This window comes from Cydia amplana, chromosome 19, assembly GCF_948474715.1.
Source record: "Cydia amplana chromosome 19, ilCydAmpl1.1, whole genome shotgun sequence".
NCBI lineage: Eukaryota > Metazoa > Arthropoda > Insecta > Lepidoptera > Tortricidae > Cydia > Cydia amplana.
Genome location: NC_086087.1, coordinates 1,488,296 through 1,510,782, shown reverse-complemented (window position 1 = coordinate 1,510,782; position 22,487 = coordinate 1,488,296). Strand labels below are relative to the sequence as shown.

The 22,487-nt window shown below is 39.1% G+C and overlaps 1 protein-coding gene across 1 annotated transcript in view; it reads right to left on the bottom strand.

Annotated features, from left to right (window-relative positions):
- LOC134657089 (uncharacterized) overlaps nucleotides 1–22,487 on the bottom strand; it is a 35,537-nt gene that overhangs the window by 9,551 nt on the left and 3,499 nt on the right. The window contains exons 2-9 of the mRNA XM_063512642.1: nucleotides 21,187–21,284; nucleotides 15,524–15,673; nucleotides 14,048–14,210; nucleotides 13,339–13,448; nucleotides 11,538–11,601; nucleotides 10,810–10,904; nucleotides 10,094–10,229; nucleotides 7,924–8,053 (exon numbers count right to left, since the gene is read on the bottom strand). Of these exons, the coding sequence (XP_063368712.1) occupies nucleotides 7,924–8,053; nucleotides 10,094–10,229; nucleotides 10,810–10,904; nucleotides 11,538–11,601; nucleotides 13,339–13,448; nucleotides 14,048–14,210; nucleotides 15,524–15,673; nucleotides 21,187–21,284 (946 nt within the window). The remainder of the gene's footprint in view (nucleotides 1–7,923; nucleotides 8,054–10,093; nucleotides 10,230–10,809; nucleotides 10,905–11,537; nucleotides 11,602–13,338; nucleotides 13,449–14,047; nucleotides 14,211–15,523; nucleotides 15,674–21,186; nucleotides 21,285–22,487) is intronic.

Genomic DNA, 22,487 nt, shown 5'->3' with positions numbered 1-22,487 from the left:
GCGCGTGATCATATATTCCTGGTCAGACTTTATGTCTTTACCTTCTTCACCCGAATCAATTATTTTATTTATTATTTCTTTAATTTTAAAGACATATAAATATATTTAGGGAACGTTGAACACAAATAAAACGCATGAGAATAGTCTATACATTTATAAAACACTCAGTGCAACAGTTGCGGAGCCCCGCCATCACTATCCGATGACATATCACATCTATTTGTTACAATCGCTACCATTCGTCCAACAAGCCACTACGAATTTTACTGGTCTAGTTCAAATATACTATAGGCATCGCAGTTCCAATCTCTATAGGCAGCGCATAGTTATATTGCTGTTGCGCCCATGACGCCAATGCCACTATGCGCTCGGGACGGCAAAATAATTTTACGTCACCCTATGCCCGTAAGTGGGATTTTCTTCCCGCTACGCGAGAAGAAAATCTCACTTCCTGGCCAAGGTAAGACGTAAAACTTTAGACAAACCACGGGCGGTAATTCGTATCTGGGCGGTAATTGGTATCTTGGGCGATCTGGAGTATTTACGAATTCACCTCCCTAGGTATGTAATGTACTAATGCGTGTGCGATAAAGATAGGAATTGGTGTGACAATGTATGAAATTCTTTGTCCTTATTAACTAGCTCGGCTATTCCCAGTTGTAACCATTGGTAACAACAGATCGGAATGTAAGCACAAAAAACACAAACGTAAGAGCAATTCGTAGTGACTTGATTATGGCCGAATGTTATTTTTTCACATAAAAACACAGATTTTAAACGATTAAATCAAGTTACATGTGACGGGAAAATGACTTTTATATCCATGCAATAGAGTCTTTATTCGAAGATCTGTTAGGGAACTCTTTAGATTAGTAGTTGTTAAGCGGGCAGGGTGTGCATAATAATCTGCACACGATTTTACTACCTCAATAGTAAGTGTGTTTAGTTAGATCATTGTATTATGTATGATAGAGGCTTAGCCTATTCGTTATACTATACAGTAGGTGTCAAAGTATCAAAGTATTTCGAAAGATTTACATGCGAAATGTATGTACTAATCATTTATGAAAAAAGTACATTGTTGTGTAGTGTGAAATAAAGCCGTTTCTATAATGCAAAAATAAACAAAAACGCACTTATAACTCTATGTAAGGTAATCCATAGAAAAATCTGTGTAGCCATATGAAAATCACAATAAGAATAATTTATACATCTATTTTAACACTGGTAACACCGTTAGTACATTGTACAGTCATCACGAAAAGTTATTTTGATAACTTCAGTTTGCAAATACAGAGATTCAGACACATTAGGCCTAAATTTTAAATATTAAAAGCCTAGATATATGTATATTTATATATATGGTCAATGAACAACAAATCGTGGAAATAACTTGTAAAATACTATTTTAACCATAATACATTGTAATAGTGTAATGCCCAAATAATATTTGCAGAAATATACTAAATGCATGTAAAAAGTGGTGCAAAATGTTGTATCCACACTGGCTGCTAAACTAGATGCCGCAACACATAATGTAGTAACTGGTTTCCATCCTCATCAACATCTGCAGTTACCGAGAAATCTACGATCCGTAAAGCACCATCTACTTCAGCAAACAAATTTGCTGCAATTTTTTTGCACTTTCGAATGTTCCTTGGATATACTATAGATTTAATTATAGGGCGTTACACTGAGGCTTTGTATCACCTAAAATGATTGTTAATATTTTTTTCCTTTTTTTATTGTGGGGCGTATCACATTAGAATTTGTAATTGGTAACCCATTGGACCGGCAATCCAAAGATGTGGGTTCGACTTCCGCGTTGGCCAGAGTTGATCATCATTGAGTTTTTCATTATGATTGACATCTGTATATAGTGTATATACAATTAATAGATCATCTAAAATGTTTGCTATGAAAATTTATCTTAGGAAATCTTAAGAAATAAATTATTTGTAGTTTTGAAAACTACTTTTGGTTGTGGTCATACCACGATCCGTTGTATCACCGACCTTAACTTACATCGTAATAAACATTAAACTATGGAACGATGGAAATCATAAGCTCAGTTTCTTACAGTGATTACAAGTAGTATAGTATCTAAGTGTTTGGCTCGATGGAAGTATAGCATGCGAAGGTATGTCCTATATCGATTCTATCGATCGATTACCTAATCGAAAAAAAATTAACAGAAGAATTTAAAATAATCGATGAATAAAGTAAAAATAGTACAGGGTCCATCCGATTAATCGGAAATATCGATTGGCAGAAAATCGAATAATAATACATCGAATTGCATGCGTATGTGAAGGAAGTTAGGTTATATTTATATAAATAGGGAATATTACGCAAAACTCTGCGTAGAGGGCGCCACTAGCACAAAACAGTAAACAAACCGCCTTCATGCATCAATGTCATATTAATTCGTAACAAATAATCTGTGAAATCTTGTCATAGAACTGTTGTTTTAATCTATGGTTTACGGTTTGTGCTAGTGCTGCCTCCGGCGGCAGAACATTGCAGTTAATACTTGTATTCAGTATTCAGATAGAATGAATTCAGATATTAGCCTCTAGAGTAGAGGCAAGATACAATATACATGAAACATGAATTATAACCCTTCTATTAGGCCTGGCGGTAGTCAGGTAAAATACGGATATTTTAAGTAGTGTTTACGACCCTGTCATTTTGAATGAAAGCAGAGTCGGCGTAACGTATATTTTCACTTTAGTAATGCTATAACCTAAATGTTATAGCCGTTAAATATGTGCCGTTGCCGTTTCCATGAAAAAGGTACCACCATATTGTCGTTTGCCAATGTCAATAAGGAGCTACTGGCGCATAGATACAATATACAAATCGTCCTTATAGACAACCGAAAATGTTTCACCTTTTGTCTGATAACGACATGTTTTTATAAAATTTAGAACACCAATCTTAGTTTTCCAATAAAACTTTTAAAGTAAAATTTTAAACACCTAAACATAATAAATAAATAACAATTTTAAATCAGATCGCCTAAATATTATCCGTTACCATATATTATTCGAATTTTAACATCAATAAAAAAGAAAATCAACTAAGCAATAAATATACCCTAAACTTATTCTGACAACTGTCAGAAATCACAACACACATAAAGTTTAGTTGCCAGAAAATTTGGGTAACATGTACAGTCAGCAGCAATAGTTGCTAAGCGGGCCAGGTGTCCTAAACGATCTTGATGCGACTTTATTGTTAAGAGAATAAGAGCGCGTCAAGGTAATTTTGCTGGCAAGGTAATTTAAACTTATGCTGCCGACTGTACAAGCAGCAACAATCCTAACTGTACATCCGTGGACCTTATTACAAGAGGCATAAGGTCCACCGATGTACACTTAACCGTGTGGGCGATGGTATATCTTAAAATCTTAGTTGAAAACCAAAGTTTTAACTATAACCCTTTTCAAATAGCTTGAGTTCTGTGACAGCTGTAATCTCAATACAATTTTTCGTTTTAAGGTTATAAAATGTATGGAGACGACAGCTGTCACAGAACTCAAGCTATATTTGAAAAGGATTATTATAAGACGTCAAATACTTTAGTTGAAGTTATTCTATGACTTTTTTTTGTTTTACAATGCGACTTTAATATAGGCAGCATTAGTTAACACATTGCATTTCTACATACATACACAGAGTACGCAGTGCCTTAACATTCTAGACATAAATTCATAAAAATAAATGAATAAATATTATAGGACATTCTTACACATATTGACTAAGTCCCACAGTAAGCTCAAGAAGGCTTGTGTTGTGGGTACTCAGACAACGATATATATAATATACAAATACATAGAAAACACCCAAGACTCAGGAACAAATATCTGTGCTCATCACACAAATAAATGGTCTTACAGGGATTTGAACCCAGGACCGCGGCTTCACAGGCAGGGTCACTACCCACTAGGCCAGACCAGTCGTCAAAAAATAAAAATGCCATACTTTATCAAGTTAAATGCAAATTGGCAATACTGTAATGACAGATCTCGTTCTGATTTTGAACAAATCTCAGAGAGGGCGCACTGAAATGGTTCTAAATAACAAGTCAGAGGACCTACCGTTATTTGCCTCTTTGTCGCCCTTGCATCGAGCGATAGAGAGGCAGATAAAGAAGTTGCGATTTTCGTTTTCCGCGGTAGGGCCTCAGATTACATGAATCTAATGTGATATAATACCTGCAAAAAACCTATTTTAATGGGTAAACGCATCATAAACTGTTATTATGGGTGTGTAGATAAAATTGTTTTAAAAATGTATCTCTAGCTTATCCTATGCTACATTATGTAGCTACATATACAGTTGGATAAGCACCATCAAAAAGTGTTTAGCTCTTTAGGGATATTATATAACATAACTTGTACATATTGCATGCTATGTCGCCTATCTATATACTATAATTATGGTAACTTGATTTATATGGACAATGCTATTAAAATTCTATACAAAATAAAAAAAACAGTTTCTTTTGGAAGCCAAAGTTTAAAATCTTAGAGTTGGGGTTTATGCCATGACAAATAGGCCGAAAAATGAGAGGTGAAAATTTAGTTTTGCACATAGTTAACTTTTAACACATTCAGTGCCGAAAACCCGACTATCGGGTATTTTATGATTTCGTTCCCAGGCCGGACGACCCGATAGTCGGGATCGTGGTACTACAGCTTTATATGATGATTTTTTTTGTGGTCTGATGTCTTGTTTGGCTGGGTGGCAAATTGGCAACGAATGTGTTAAAAAAAGATGTAAAAGAAACGTTTTGAAATAGTTCACTTGTCTTACACTCCCGCAATAGTATTTCCTTATTAAAATGTTACACGAAATAATATGTATCTGAGTATACTGTATCTAAATTAGTTTATGACGTACTTATTGCTATTATAGAAGCACATTTATGATTTAGTCAACTGGTAGACTGTGTTTTGGTTTTAAGCTAAATTCTAGTTATATTTTGTCTTATAAAGCTGCCTTTTATTTAACCTTTTGGACGCCAATGACCGATATATCCGCACCGTAGATTCAACGCCAAAGACCGATTAATCGGTCACAGACCACATAGCAACATCGACCTACGTGCATATACAGAAAGTTCAACTTTTGACACTTCAATGATGTGGCGTCTGAGTGACAGCTTTTGTGTTTGACACGGCGTGGAAAAGGTTAAGCACATTTCTATAAATTATGTCTACAATTACTAAAGACCATATCCATTTAATTAGACGTACTGTAAGCTGCAGAGATAACTGACCCCCTGCATAGCAACTTGATTGTAGGGGGGGTCAGTTATCTCTGCAGCTTACTGTACATCACCTCTAAATATTATGAATAACACAAGTGCACATTTTGTGCGGAAATCATAAATTAGTGCGTTCAGTAAATATGTACAGTCACATAATAAGAAATTACAAAGATTTTAATAATATAAGATTCGGGATAGTCCGATTTATTTTTAAATATTCAACCAAGTGAATAATGATTGATTGTATTATTTGTCATATTAATAAGCAATGAAAATATACGAAGTTACAATTTTCTTATTTTATGGAAACGAAGTGGAGTACGAAATTACGTGTAAATAATTATTTTTTTATTTACACAAATATATTAAATATAAGATCGAACTAGAATGCCTAAAAACTCTAAAAGTGTTTTAAATCGATAATCACCATTAGAAGTATGGTATATTTCTAAAACTAGAAATCAATGATATATACACGCGTTTAGAGACCGCTTTTTTAAGTTGGTTATTAAAGCATGATCAGTAATATATGATCATTGTCAAGAGGGCGCTGTTATTCCCATGTATAGGGTGACAGTTCAATATAGTATGAAAATATTAGTTCCAGTGAAATTTGCGTAACATGGCGCGTGTTCATATATTCCTGGTCAGGCTTTATATATACTTGATCAAGCAGATCTTGTCAGTAGAAAAAGGCGGCAAATTTGAAAAATGTAGGCGCGAAGGGTTATCGTCCCATAGAAAATTTGAGTTTCGCGCCTTTTTCTACTGACAAGATTTGCTTGACCATCTATAGTTGTCAGAGTTACAAAAATTCCGTCCAAATTGTAATAGTCAAAGGTTGGAAGAGGGCGGGAAGAACTCGAGTATAGTTGGTTGATCTTTGGTACATGCGGTATTTTCATTCCACTTCCAAAAGATGGCGTCACACATACGAAATAAAAACAAATGAAAAATTTAGGAAAACAAAAGGAAGGCTCTGTCTCTAACAGTAATGTAGATTAATATAAGATGATATACTAATAACCATAGAGAAATATAAATAAAGAAAGAGTGGTAACTCCATACATCAGTTTTCTTACCAAAACGCGAATTATTTCGTAGTCGACATCTAACGTCAAGTAGTGGAACTATCAGTACCGCTACTTGACACCGCTACTTGCAGTCCGTCTGTATCGGCCCTTAGGTACGTGTAAAAATAGAGCTATGTGAAAAGTACCTTGTAGTGTCAAATATGTAGAGCCATATGTAGAGTTCCATATGAAAGGAAATGTATGACGCCAACTTTACTATTCCGCGTCAAAAGTAAATCCTTACTTCTTATTATTATAAGAAACAAAATAAAGTAAGGACGATAAGCAGGAAGTATATCGTATATTCAGCTGCCTGTGCCCTATCTCTATCACACGCGCGTGATTATATTTCTGTCCCGCTCTTATAGTGGCGGTGACTGTGCAAGAAGGACAGTAATATAATTATGCACGTGCGACAGAGATAGGAACAGGCGGATTAATGTACGAAATTCTTCCTACTTGAATATAGTCCTCCCAATGTTTTCAACTTAAAATTGACTGAAATTTAATAACTTGAGTTTGGTAATCATTAAATATATATTTATAACATGGGTCTGCCACATGAAATATTAACTTTAATGTATGTTAAACCATTTCTTTAATTAAAAATCTGCAAAAATGGGAATTTAAAAACATTGGGTGAACGATACTCTTCATCTGAGTAATGGCAAAGAGAATTTAAATAGAGGCGTATTGTCAAAGTAAATTTTCTAGTCACAGTACATTTACTGCCATCTTTCGACAGATGATTAAAACTTTTAGAACGTAGAATAGGCCATAGGTATGGCGCCATCGCTCGAAAAGATGGCACCATACCTTTGGCCTATACTCGAGTAAAGTTTCATTCTATGGAACTTGCTAACTATGTAAACAAACCGCCATATTGAAATTGTCTCTGAATGGTGAATTGACTAGTGACTTTTGTTTAAATAGTTTGCAAGTTCCATAGAATGACACTTAAGATGGTGACACTTTATGATATTTAACAAATTTAACACATTTCAGTGACAGAATAAGGATCAAAGTCAAATGGCGTTCTAAAAGTTTTAATAATCTGTCGAAAGATGGCAGTAAGTAAATAAATAAATATTATAGGACATTCTTACACAGATTGACTAAGTCCCACAGTAAGCTCAAGAAGGCCTGTGTTGTGGGTACTCAGACAACGATATATAATATACAAATACATAGAAAACACCCAAGACTCAGGAACAAATATCTGCGCTCATCACACAAATAAATGCCCTTACCGGGATTCGAGCCCAGGACCGCGGCTTCACAGGCAGGGTCACTACCCACTAGGCCAGACAAGTCGTCAAAAATGTGTAAATGTTTTAATAACAAAACTTCCGTGAGACAAAGACATAGTAAATATATTAAAAACGGGCGATACATGTCGAGCGTTTTTCGACTTAAAATACGTGAGTGACCCGTTTTTAATATATTTACTATGTGTAAATGTACTGTGATAACAAAACTTAGTGACAATTAACAACTCTCTATACACTGTCTCTTTGGTGCTGGGTACGTGTGAGTGGTGTGTCTACCGCCTCCGCTTGCGCTTGGGTCAACTGCGCTTGTCGTCGGCCTTGGCGAGGAACACCTTGAGCGCGCCGGCCGACATCAGGTAGAACCAGTACAGCTGCGGCAGCAGCAGGATCAGTATGGAGATCTTGCAGCCCGTCGGGAGCGACTGCACGGCCTGGGGGCACAAAACAGATACAGTACAGAAATCAATCTACATACAAAGTGCGCTCGAGCAACGCACACATAGACACTGCTCACGGACACGATATCTCGGACCGGTTGGGACCAGTGCGAGCGCGAGTGCCATCCGCTTGAGACACGCGTCTGTGAACTTTTTTGTGCAATTATGGAGAAACAAAAAAAAAAGTTATTATATCTGTTCAGTGGACGGTTGTTTAAATTCAACATTTAACGGTGAATTGTCGTTTTTAGGGTTCCGTAGCCAAATGGCAAAAAACGGAACCCTTATAGATTCGTCATGTCTGTCTGTCTGTCCGTCTGTCTGTCCGTCCGTATGTCACAGCCACTTTTCTCCGAAACTATAAGAACTATACTGTTGAAACTTGGTAAGTAGATGTATTCTGTGAACCGCATTAAGATTTTCACACAAAAATAGAAAAAAAACAATAAATTTTTGGGGTTCCCCATACTTCGAACTGAAACTCAAAATTTTTTTTTCATCAAACCCATACGTGTGGGGTATCTATGGATAGGTCTTCAAAAATGATATTGAGGTTTCTAATATCATTTTTTTCTAAACTGAATAGTTTGCGCGAGAGACACTTCCAAAGTGGTAAAATGTGTGTCCCCCCCCCTGTAACTTCTAAAATAAGAGAATGATAAAACTAAAAAAAATATATGATGTACATTACCATGTAAACTTCCACCGAAAATTGGTTTGAACGAGATCTAGTAAGTAGTTTTTTTTTATACGTCATAAATCGCCTAAATACGGAACCCTTCATGGGCGAGTCCGACTCGCACTTGGCCGCTTTTTAAGCTACCTAGCTAGTGGTTTCGGAGAGTAGAGTAGTAAGTAGGTATTTCGATGGTTCGTTTTAACAGAACAGTTAGGTAGGTAGGTAAGCACCCCGCCCCGACCTCTACCAGATACGAGTGCCACTACCACGATAGTTTTTTGTGCATAAATCATAGTTGACAACCCTAGAGCGACCGCCGAGCGTAGGTATGAAAAGTGAAGTACATACATGTGATTGACTTCTGTACTGTATCTATTTTGTGCTGGGGGTGACAATTATAATGTACTAGCTTTTGCCCGCGACTTCGTCTGCGTAGACTCAGTAATATTAGCTAGAATGAGTATAGCGCCTGGATAAAATGTAATAGCGATCATTCAATTTGAGCATTGCTTACATCAATTAACGGGCAATTCATTAATTTTCACATTTCCACCCCCCTTTTCACCCTGTTTAGGGATGACTTCCAACATAAAAACTATCCTATGTCCTTCCCCGGGACTCAAACTATCTCTATGCCAAATTTAAACTAAATCCGTTCAGTGGTTTAAGCGTGAAGAGGTAACAGACAGACAGAAAAACAAACACTTTCGCATTTATAATATTAGTATGGATTTGTTGTTTGCTGCCGGTCCCATATTGGGATTTAAATCTTCTCGGGGCAGAGGTGTAGGGTTGGAGCCGGTGTAGCTTTATTTGATGTTCATAAGCGCATTGTATTATGCCTACTTTAATAAACTATCTTTTATCTTTATCTATTATAAATAGTATTGAAAATGGGGTATTTGCCATATTATATATGTGTAGATAAAGCGGTGTATGTAACTGTACAAAATTAGGTATTAAAACACGAGTGGGTTTATGAAACGAGCTGAAAGCGAGTGTGCCTCTCATGATGTATCAGTCACATGAACTACGATCAAAGGCAACTTGCCTACTAACTTATCTTTCCCTGACGAGAAAATACATAATAGCTTTATTAGTTTTTACTCTTGCTTTGAAGATTGAAGGTACTTAATAATATATTACATACCTAGGGAGGTGAATTCGGGAATGCTCCAGATCGCAGGTGTTTGTGGCCCGAACCGAAGGTGAGGGCCATAAATATGTGGTCTGGGGCTTTACGAATTACCGCCCGTAGTTTGTCTAAAGTTTTAGGTCTTGCCTTAGCCAGGAAGTGAGATTTTCTCCTCGCATAGCGGGTGACGTAAATTATATTTTACCTAAAATATTTATACCTGTAAATAAGACATTCCCACGGCCTTGCTGTACATGTGGCAGACGTACGGCAGACTGAGCACTCGGCAGAACAGGAACGTGAGTAGCATTAATATGCCGTTCAGCAGGTAGACGCGGGTGGACTTCATCTTGAGCCTGCCGATAATATATAAATAAATAATTAAAAAATAGGGGACTTCTTATACAGATCGCGCTAGCCCCAAACTAAGTAAAGCTTGTACTATGGGTACTAGGCGAGGAATTATACATAGAAAACACCCATAACTCAGGAACAAATATCTGTCGCACAAACAAATGCCCTTGCCGGAATCCTAACCCAGGACCATCGGCTTCAAAGGCAGGGTCACATTGATATTATATTTTTTACATTAAGCATACTAGTAGGGTTTGCAATCCGGATCCGAAATGTATGAAATTATCCGGATCTGGATCCGCGGATCTTCCCATAACTTTCAGATCCGTCATGCGAACCCTACATACTAGGTATCTCAACATTTTAATGTAGTTTCCCTAGAGGGCCCAATAACTTGTACCATGAGTCCTTCAAGAGGAAGTATGATGATAATGAATGAAATCTTTATTTCAGGCAACTAGTGGGGTGGTATAGGTGGTGGTTGTGGGTAGTGGTAGTGGTGGGGTGGCGGCTTGTGGTGGGGTGGCGGCTTGTGGTCGGGTGGCGGCTAGTGGTGGGGTGGTGGATAATGAATGAGTGTACCTCGAGAGGATGCCGCGGAGGGACACGAAGGGCGTGGACAGCTCCATGAGGTACACGAAGCCGAACACGCAGTCGCCGAGCCCGCCGCGGAAGTACTGGCGGTGGAAAACAACATGTGCAAAAAACCGGCCAAGTGCGAGTCGGACTCGCGCACGGAGGGTTCCGCACCATCAACAAAATAGAGCAAAACAAGCAAAAAAAAACGGTCACCCATCCAAGTACTGACCCCGCCCGACGTTGCTTAACTTCGGTCAAAAAACACGTTTGTTGTATGGGAGCCCCACTTAAATCTTTATTTTATTCTGATTTTAGTATTTGTTGTTATAGCGGCAACAGAAATACATCATCTGTGAAAATTTCAACTGTCTAGCTATCACGGTTCGTGAGATACAGCCTGGTGACAGACGGACGGACAGACGGACGGACGGACAGCGGAGTCTTTGTAATAGGGTCCCGTTTTTACCCTTTGGGTACGGAACCCTAAAAAGTTACTTTGCTGCGCGGAAACAGTAAGCAATATCAAATATTGTTCACGCTGCAGTCTCTTCATTTGTTGAATAATCAACAAATTAATATCAAACCTTAATATAGTCGAATTATTGGCCCTATGAAAGTTACTTCGAAACCTTCAAATATCTTTTGGTTGGGCTTAATTTGAAAAATAATTATAGAAAATAATTACAACTTTGATTATTTGTAAGAGAATACCTAAATAAAAGAAGACTCACCACAATAGTTAGGAAACCAAACCCACCGATGAATAGATGATGCATCAGAATCACGGGCTCATGTCTGAAATAAAAATATATACACTGTTAACACTTGATGCGTACCCGCTGTCTGTCTGTCTGTATGTATGCTTAGATCTTTAAAACTACGCAACGGATTTTGATGCGTTTTTAGGGTTCCGTAGCCAAATGGCAAAAAACGGAACCCTTATAGATTCGTCATGTCTGTCTGTCTGTCTGTCTGTCCGTCTGTCTGTCCGTCCGTATGTCACAGCCACTTTTTTCCGAAACTATAAGAACTATACTGTTGAAACTTGGTAAGTAGATGTATTCTGTGAACCGCATTAAGATTTTCACACCAAAATAGAAAAAAAGCGGCCAAGTGCGAGTCGGACTCGCCCATGAAGGGTTCCGTATTTAGGCGATTTATGACGTATAAAAAAAAACTACTTACTAGATCTCGTTCAAACCAATTTTCGGTGGAAGTTTACATGGTAATGTACATCATATATTTTTTTTAGTTTTATCATTCTCTTATTTTAGAAGTTACAGGGGGGGGGACACACATTTTACCACTTTGGAAGTGTCTCTCGTGCAAACTATTCAGTTTAGAAAAAAATGATATTAGAAACCTCAATATCATTTTTGAAGACCTATCCATAGATACCCCACACGTATGAGTTTGAAGAAAAAAAAAATTTTGAGTTTCAGTTCGAAGTATGGGGAACCCCAAAAATTTATTGTTTTTTTTTCTATTTTTGTGTGAAAATCTTAATGCGGTTCACAGAATACATCTACTTACCAAGTTTCAACAGTATAGTTCTTATAGTTTCGGAGAAAAGTGGCTGTGACATACGGACGGACAGACAGACGGACAGACGGACAGACGGACAGACAGACAGACATGACGAATCTATAAGGGTTCCGTTTTTTGCCATTTGGCTACGGAACCCTAAAAACAATAAAATTTTGGGGTTCCCCATACTTCGAACTGAAACTCAAAAAAATTTTTTTCATCAAACCCATACGTGTGGGGTATCTATGGATAGGTCTTCAAAAATGATATTGAGGTTTCTAATATCATTTTTTTCTAAACTGAATAGTTTGCGCGAGAGACACTTCCAAAGTGGTAAAATGTGTGTTCCCCCCCCCTGTAACTTCTAAAATAAGAGAATGATAAAACTTTAAAAAATATATGATGTACATTACCATGTAAACTTCCACCGAAAATTGGTTTGAACGAGATCTAGTAAGTAGTTTTTTTTTATACGTCATAAATCGCCTAAATACGGAACCCTTCATGGGCGAGTCCGACTCGCACTTGGCCGCTTTTTTAAAATAGATAGAGTGATTCAAGAGGAAGGTTTATGTTTAATTTGTTAACCCGTGCGAAGCCGGGGCGGGTCGCTAGTAACTTACAAGGGCATACAAGCGTGCGGCCACCGCCGGTACAACAATAATATATAGTGTGTCAAAGGACTGTCTCATTTCAAACATAGACAGAGATAATTATACTATCTTTGTCTTACACTAGTACTAGCACCCAAAAGAAAAGGATGAGTATAGTTTTTTTTGTTCCTATTTACTGACAAATTGGTTTGACCAACTATAACTATGCGCGTGCGATAGATATAGGAGCAGGGGCCCGTTTCTCAAAAGCTTGTATCTTGTAATACAAGTGGAAGTACTTTTCTAACAAAAGCTGTCAAAAAGTGACATCCGCTTGTATTACAAGTTACAAGCTTTTGAGAAATGTATGAAATTATTTGTTACTTTACATAAATACGAGTAATATGCTTACTTGCAGTATGCGAAGAAAGACGGCGCCTGTTTGACAGGCGCAGTGGTCAGTGAACCGTTTTTGGTCTTCCGCTTGCCTTTGGCGTCACCAATCGTCATTTGTACGTGTACCTTTAATAAAAAAAACAACGTCAATAAAATTTAAACATTCCTTTGACGTTTTTGCTCTAGGGAATCAGGTTCTGTTCGCGACAGTGTACCTACTGTCCATAATTATCAAGGCTCGGATAAACGCCCATCATTTTGAAAACATTACCCTGTTCCGTACAACACAGATTTATTTATACCAATGTCAACGATTAAATATGCCCCGATGACATCCGTAGACCGTAAACGAACACTTTCGACTCGTAAATGGATCCTAAATTATGATTGGTTTTCAAAATGACGGGCGTTTTTCCGAGCCTTGATAATTAGTTACAAATTCGCAGACATCGGATTTTTGGAGGCGTAATTAAACGATAGGGAGTTACATCTATAAACTCAATTATCGATGTTTTTCTTATATACATACTAAAGTGTCATTCTATGGAACTTGCTAACTATGTAAACAAAAGTCACTAGTAAATTAACATAAAGAGACATAGTTAGCATGTTCCATAGAATGACACTTTAGTGATTGCTCCTAAGTAGATTCTATGATCTCCTAAAGTCTAATATCTGGAACGGAGTATAGTCTGTCGAAGCGAACACTTCAACACTACACTCACCGAGTACATGGACCAGATGTCGTAGAAGAAGTAGGCGGCCCCGAACCACGCGTAGGCCTCCGACACGAAGTGCGAGGAGCGCGCGAAGTCGCGCGTGCACGACCACAGGCACACGATGGCGCCCGTGATGCAGCAGAACGCGGCCTGGACCGCCGACACTAGTCTGTGGGGAAGTTCCAACTTAGTCTGTTGCTACGGACATACTCTAGGGTAATTCGCCAGTAACTGGCCACCCTAAACTAAAATGAATTCTGTTTATAGGTGAATAAAACTCATTTTTAGTTTAGGGTGGCCAGTTACTAACAGGTGGCCAGTTACTGGCGAATTACCCTATTGCTGTCCTGCTCGCACAGTGGCATTAACCGCCGGCATCATGGGCAAGATAACAAAATCGCAAATCAAATGTACGAAATTATTCGTGCGGAGCGTCCATACTTTAGTTACTAAACAACGGTACTCAACCTTTTTTTAAGAGGGCCACAAAGACAGTATAGCCTTGTAACCCCGTGACGCAAGATTAATTTGCTAAATTCCAGACCAGGATCACCTGGCGGGCCCACAAAAGCACGAGGCCGAGAGCTAGGCCTCGCCTGTCCAATGACTCACTTGTTGGTAACGTCGAGGACATCGCCGCAACTGAGACGGTACTTCTGTCGTAGGCTAGTGGATAGTGCGAGCGTGTTTAGTAGCTCGAACAGCGTCGTGAAATACACGAGGCCGGGAGCTAGGCCTCGCCTGTCCAATGACTCACTTGTTGGTAACGTCGAGGACATCGACGCAACTGAGACGGTACTTCTGTCGTAGGCTAGTGGATAGTGCGAGCGTGTTTAGTAGCTCGAACAGCGTCGTGAAATACACGAGGCCGGGAGCTAGGCCTCGCCTGTCCAATGACTCACTTGTTGGTAACGTCGAGGACATCGACGCAACTGAGACGGTACTTCTGTCGTAGGCTAGTGGATAGTGCGAGCGTGTTTAGTAGCTCGAACAGCGTCGTGAAATACACGAGGCCGGGAGCTAGGCCTCGCCTGTCCAATGACTCACTTGTTGGTAACGTCGAGGACATCGACGCAACTGAGACGGTACTTCTGTCGTAGGCTAGTGGATAGTGCGAGCGTGTTTAGTAGCTCGAACAGCGTCGTGAAATACACGAGGCCGGGAGCTAGGCCTCACCTGTCCAATGACTCACTTGTTGGTAACGTCGAGGACATCGCCGCAACTGAGACGGTACTTCTGTCGTAGGCTAGTGGATAGTGCGAGCGTGTTTAGTAGCTCGAACAGCGTCGTGAAATACACGAGGCCGGGAGCTAGGCCTCGCCTGTCCAATGACTCACTTGTTGGTAACGTCGAGGACATCGCCGCAACTGAGACGGTACTTCTGTCGTAGGCTAGTGGATTGTGCGAGCGTGTTTAGTAGCTCGAACAGCGTCGTGAAATACACGAGGCCGAGAGCTAGGCCTGGCCTGTCCAATCACTCACTTGTTGGTAACGTCGAGGACATCGCCGCAACTGAGACGGTACTTCTGTCGTAGACTAGTGGATAGTGCGAGCGTGTTTAGTAGCTCGAACAGCGTCGTGAAATACACGAAGCCGAGGAGTGTCAGCACGCAGCCTCGTCTTGGTGTGATCCTGAAATATAAACATATAAAGGGTGAAACATTTCTAGAGACTGAGTTGAAAGGATGGTGTTATCTGAGTGATCTACAATTAGTGGAAGCCGTACGCATAAAAAAAACCGGCCAAGTGCGAGTCGGACTCGCGCACGGAGGGTTCCGCTCCATCAACAAAAAATAGAGCAAAACAAGCAAAAAAACGGTCACCCATCCAAGTACTGATCCCGCCCGACGTTGCTAACTTCGGTCAAAAATCACGTTTGTTGTATGGGAGTCCCACTTAAATCTTTATTTTATTCTGTTTTTAGTATTTGTTGTTATAGCGGCCACATAAATACATCATCTGTGAAAATTTCAACTGTCTAGCTATCACGGTTCGTGAGATACAGCCTGGTGACAGACGGACGGACGGACGGACGGACGGACGGACAGCGGAGTCTTAGTAATAGGGTCCCGTTTTTACCCTTTGGGTACGGAACCCTAAAAAACCCGCAAATCGATGTACAGTTTAGCCATTTGGCACATGCATACTAAAGGTCAAAACAAAATTTTTGACCCGCAGTTCCTAAAAAAATTCCCTTAAGTCATTTTATTTTATGAATGGGATTTAAAAAAAATTAGAAACCTATCGTGTGTGGTATTTTATGAAAGGGCTTTTACATGCGATTCTAAAAATATACCACATCATTACTCTTCTCTTTCCGCACAGACTCTATACTTAATACATTCATTACACAGACTAACTTACGTTTACGCCAACTTATTTATTAAGCGTTTTACCTGACCATGACATAAGGGTTCTGACAGTTCGAGACAACTTTCCTTATTAGATTGATTTAATGAAGACCTAGTGAAGGCATGGTAAAGAAAGAATTTAAATAATCTCGTAGTTACGCAATGAACCACTTTAACCTGATGAAGTCATGAATGTTAAAGGGCCTATGTTTGACTACTTTTGCCGCCTAAACTGTTTCATTTAGACATTAATATCATAATATGCATATGTCGCAGGGAAATGATCAAAACAGAGATTTGAACAAATCTCTAAGGGATATGATCAAATCACGCAGGATGTTAAAATGGCGAATCCATATCATCATTTCCCTAGAAAAATTCAGTCATTTGACCAAATCACTGACTCTGTTTAGTGAAAAGACAAAATCGGCCAATAAACGCGAAACGCTTTTTCATTTCACTAGATTTGTTTAGAAATTTGACAAAATCCCTAACCACGACAGTAAGTTGACGAAACGAACTCAAAAAGTCAACTAGTTTTATCATTTCGCTAAACAAGTTTAGTGAAATGATAAAGTCTCAACTGGAAGATAGTACCTATATGGTGATTTGATTAAATCTCTGAACAGTTTAGTGAAATGACGAAAGCAAGACAGAATACAACAGTTTACTCTACAGTTAAGCGATTTGATCAAATCTCTGACTAGATTAAGTGAACATTTTTGAAAATATCGGCTGAAAAAATGAAAGAGACTTCTCTGCACAAAGAGTTGCTAATCAAATCAAGCGTGTTGGTGGACGTCCCTAAGGTAGACAGAGGTCCATTAGATGGAAGTAATGTATCGGGGATTGTTTTAAATAGGTATTAAAAATTATCTGTACCAAATCGGTACATCTGTCGGCATCATAATTTCAAAAAATTTCACTTAATCTAGTCAGAGATTTGATCAAATCGCTTAACTGTAAACTGTTGTATTCTGTACTTGCTTTCGTCATTTCACTAAACCTTTCAGAGATTTAATAAAATTACCATATACCATCTTCCAGTTGAGACTTTATCATTTCACTAAACCTGTTTAGCGAAATGATAAAACAAGTTGACTTTTTAAGTTAGTTTCGTCAACTTACTGTCGTGGTTAGGGATTTTGTCAAATTCCTAAACAAATCTAGTGAAATGAAAAAGCGTTTCGCGTTTATTGGCCGATTTTGTCTTTTCACTAAACAGAGTCAGTGATTTGGTCAAATGACTGAATTTTTCTAGGGAAATGATGATATGGATTCGCCATTTTAACATCCTGCGTGATTTGATCATATCCCTTAGAGATTTGATCAAATCTCTGTTTTGATCATTTCCCTGCGACACATACATCGCTGTTGCGTGAGCTTATATTAATAAATAAACATAAATTTAACGTCAAATCTAGTTGTCACTCGGTAAAACGGCAGATACCCTGACATCGTCGTATATTCTAACGGCGTTATTCATAAACGTCTGCTAAGTTAATCAGCTGATGATCATAGTTTGTCCCTGTCTATGGCATAACGACAGATAGGGACAAACGACGACCATCAACTGATTAAGTTAGCAGCCGTTTATGAATAACGCCATAAGTACATAGCTTAAAAAAATATCTATGCTAATGATGACGCAAACAGAAATATCTTGATATAAATAGACGGCAGGTGAACTTAATGTTTATGTAGTGTGTAGGTAATTATATATAGGAGTAATGCATTTTAGAATGCAAACAAGCAGACGAACCGCCTGATTGTAAGCAATTGCCGTCGCCCATGGACACCCGCAACACCAGAGGGGTTGTAAAAGCGTTGCCGCCATTTAAGATGGGGGTACGCGTACTTTTATTGAAGGTTTGAATGTAGTTAATGTATCTCGACATGAATATTAAGTCAGTGTATATTTACCATGTATTACATACATGCAGCTGATTCACTCTGAATATGTTAAAATTCAACGGTGAAATTAAGCAACAGTATGTATAATTATGTATGCGCGTTACACAACTCGCTATCACCGAAAATCCGCCATCCACATAGCAAATGTTGGATAACAGTAAACATATACATTGCGTAATATCCTAAAAGATAACCGAATAAATGCAAGCGAGGCTGTAAACAAATGTTATTCTAAAATTTTTAGGGTTCCGTACCCAAAGGGTAAAAACGAGAACCTATTACACTAAGACTACACTGTCCGCCTGTCTGATGTCACCAGACTGTATCTCGTCATGCACCGTGATAGACTAGCTAGCAAGCTAGACAGTTGAAATGTTCACAGATGATGTATTTTTGTTGCCGCTATAACAACGAATACTAAAAGTAAAATAAAATAAATATTTAAGTTGGGCTCCTATACAACCACCGACAATCCAACCTCTAGACTGAGCTTAGGCCAATTCTTTCATGAAACCGATGCTGCCAAAAATACGGGGGTGCGGGGGGACGAGGTGAGCGAATCCCGTGTCGTGATTGGTCCGTTCAAAGACACGGACCAATCACGGCACGGGATTGACTCGAAGACGGAGTAACGCTACCGTATGTGTGGCAGAGGGGGTAGCGCGACTATGCTATGTCTAGAGGTTGGATTGTCTGTGGCTAGTAATCTATTAATGTTATTCTCAGGTTACTAGCCGCGTGCTAATAGGTAATTAAACCGCAGAAAGTAAATCTTTAACATGTCGTCTACGACCTTCGCCTGTCAGCGTAAAATTTTATGACCTAAGAAGTAAAGTTGGATTTTCCTTTCCCAGTGTTTTCAGTTTGCTTCAATGGAGATGTAACTACCAATTGCTACGTATGGCGCTAATATTATATTGAAATTTCACCAGCTGCGGTTAAAATTATGGTCAAAATTGCAAAAACAGAACGCTTAAATATAGTTTCGTTGTCCTATCTCTGTCTGCTTATCTGTTTAAATTGCTGTTTTTAAAATGACAGTTCGATTGATCGATTTACTATTGAATCATCCAGTAGGTACAGTGGCCATCAGATATATCGGAGCGGCCGGCGTTCCTGTATATCTGGCGGTCTAGCATGAGTTGCGTTCTCGCGCACGACTCCATACTTGAAGTCGCGCAAGATGTATGGAGCAGGGATGTTGCGGATGCAGATTTTTCGACATCCGCGGATGCGGATGCGGATATTTAAAGGCTCACATCCGCGGATGCGGATGTCAAGATTAGGTACTTAAAAAACGTCAAATATTACATTATTAGTATTTTTTTATTTAAAAAAAAACGAAACGTTTAGTATTTGAGCAAGAATATAGGTGCGTTATATTTAATAAACGGTAACTTGGCCGACTTATTTGGATCTAGACGATTTCGTTATAGGTAATGACGAAAATACCTAGCACTTGCGCCGCCGCTAAGACGTTCTTGTACCAACTTATCCGACATCCGCATCCGCATAAGCTCCGCATCGATTTTATGCGGATGCGGATGCAGATGCGGATGTTGAAAATAATGCGGAAGTTCCGCGGTTGCGGATGCGGATGTTCGCAACATCCCTGGTATGCAGTCGCGCGCGAGAACGCAACTCATGCTAGACCGCCTGGGCAAAAATTTCATTTTTGGTACAAGCTTTTATCGCTGACTGTACTTTTCTTATGACAGACAACTAATACTTCGGTTCCGTTGTTTTATCACAGAGTTCCTATGACTACCTCCTGTCTCCATCATCAGATCAGCTCGATGGTACCATAATATTGCATTGTCACCCGACTTACATGTGTATGCAAATTTTCAGCTTCATTGGAAGTCGGGAAGTGAGTCAAATTTAACTTGCAAGATTTGACCCGTTTTACAAACATACATACATATGTACAGTGCAAGTTAAATAAAAGCGCATCTTATCCATCTATACCTAGATCAAAGTAACATTTAAGAGGTGAAATGTAAACAGACTATCTCTGCCTCGTAAAACTGAAGAGTTTAAAAAACGTTTACGCACGTAAATCGCTTATTTGAGAAAAGATTTACGTCTTCTTGAAATTTCTGTATATTACGCTCTTTCAGAATTGGACAGTCAGATAACAGAGGTGCTTAAGATAGATAGCATTTGTTATATTTAAAGACTATTATAGTTTTAGAATTGAATTTTTTTAACAGTTACTTAAATAGAATAGATAGAATAGACGCACAACTGAACCAAGACTTTAGTGCCCTTATACAAATGAAATGCTACCTACTTTGTTTTTAATTAAGGTTGACATTCCATCGAAACTGAGTGTACATCCTAATGTACATTGGGCGGCGCGAGGGTAATGTTATAGTATTCAGTAGGCATTCTATTTCCAGAAATAAGTCGGTGTCAAACACTTGTGGACAAGATAAGCCTCTTATTATTGAGTGGCAAGTGTAGGTACTCATCTAATCTGTTAACCCGTTCGTTGACCGCCAAAGACGTCAACTCAATGGGGTTGACCGGTCGAAGTATTTTTTCCGTTACCTAGCCAACATAGGACAAATAGGTTCGCTTTTCGGTGAAGGAAAACATCGTGAGGAAACGGGACTAATCCCAATAGGGCCTAGTTTCCCCTCTGGGTTGGAAGGCAGTGAACGGAAATTTGGAAGGTCAGATGGCAGTCGCTTTCGTAAAAACTAGTGCCCACGTCAATTCCTGGGATTAGTTGCCAAGCGGGCCCCAGGCTCCCATGAGCCGTGGCAAAATGCCGGGACAACGCGAGCAAGATGATAAAGATAAGACAAACAGGTTGCGATAGCATATGGTTGACGGATATACATAGAGAATGCGATGAGGAATTAAGTGACTTACTTATCTGAAGGGTGCAGGTCGGCAACCAGATTCAGAGCGGCGAGAAGGGACCCGACGTTGGCCACGCCGAGGACCGCCGCCAGCCCGCCTCCCCGGCCCTGCGAATAATATAAATAGTGATATACATATATTGATTAAGCGCCTATTTGACCAACTTAACAATGGGGTTGGCCGGTCGGAGTATTTAGCAGATGGCGCCATCATAGCTTGCCCTGTCAATCCCTAGAATTGTGTCAAATTTTTGTTTTATTTTAATGGCATTGATGGCAGCCCCTTAAGCCAAATCTCATAAAAAAAGCGGCCAAGTGCGAGTCGGACTCGCCCATGAAGGGTTCCGTATTTAGGCGATTTATGACGTATAAAAAAAAACTACTTACTAGATCTCGTTCAAACCAATTTTCGGTGGAAGTTTACATGGTAATGTACATCATATATTTTTTTTAGTTTTATCATTCTCTTATTTTAGAAGTTACAGGGGGGGGGGGGGACACACATTTTACCACTTTGGAAGTGTCTCTCGCGCAAACTATTCAGTTTAGAAAAAAATTATATTAGAAACCTCAATATCATTTTTGAAGACCTATCCATAGATACACCACACGTATGGGTTTGATGAAAAAAATTTTTTTGAGTGTCAGTTCGAAGTATGGGGAACCCCAAAAATGTATTGTTTTTTTTTTCTATTTTAGTAACCTGTAACTTCCCCCCTGTAACTTCTAAAATAAGAGAATGATAAAACTAAAAAAAAATATATGATGTACATTACCATGTAAACTTCCACCGAAAATTGGTTTGAACGAGATCTAGTAAGTAGTTTTTTTTATACGTCATAAATCGCCTAAATACGGAACCCTTCATGGGCGAGTCCGACTCGCACTTGGCCGCTTTTTCTATTTTTGTGTGAAAATCTTAATGCGGTTCACAGAATACATCTACTTACCAAGTTTCAACAGTATAGTTCTTATAGTTTCGGAGAAAAGTGGCTGTGACATACGGACGGACAGACAGACGGACAGACGGACAGACGGACAGACGGACAGACGGACAGACGGACAGACGGACAGACAGACAGACAGACATGACGAATCTATAAGGGTTCCGTTTTTTGCCATTTGGCTACGGAACCCTAAAAACCGGCCAAGTGCGAGTCGGACTCGCGTTCCAAGGGTTCCGTACATTAAGTCCGACTCACGCTTGACTGCACATTTCTAATAGGTTTTCCTGTCATCTATAGGTAAAGAACTATTTTGTGTATTTTTTTTCAAAATTTTAGTCCCAGTAGTTTCGGAGTTTCGGGGGGG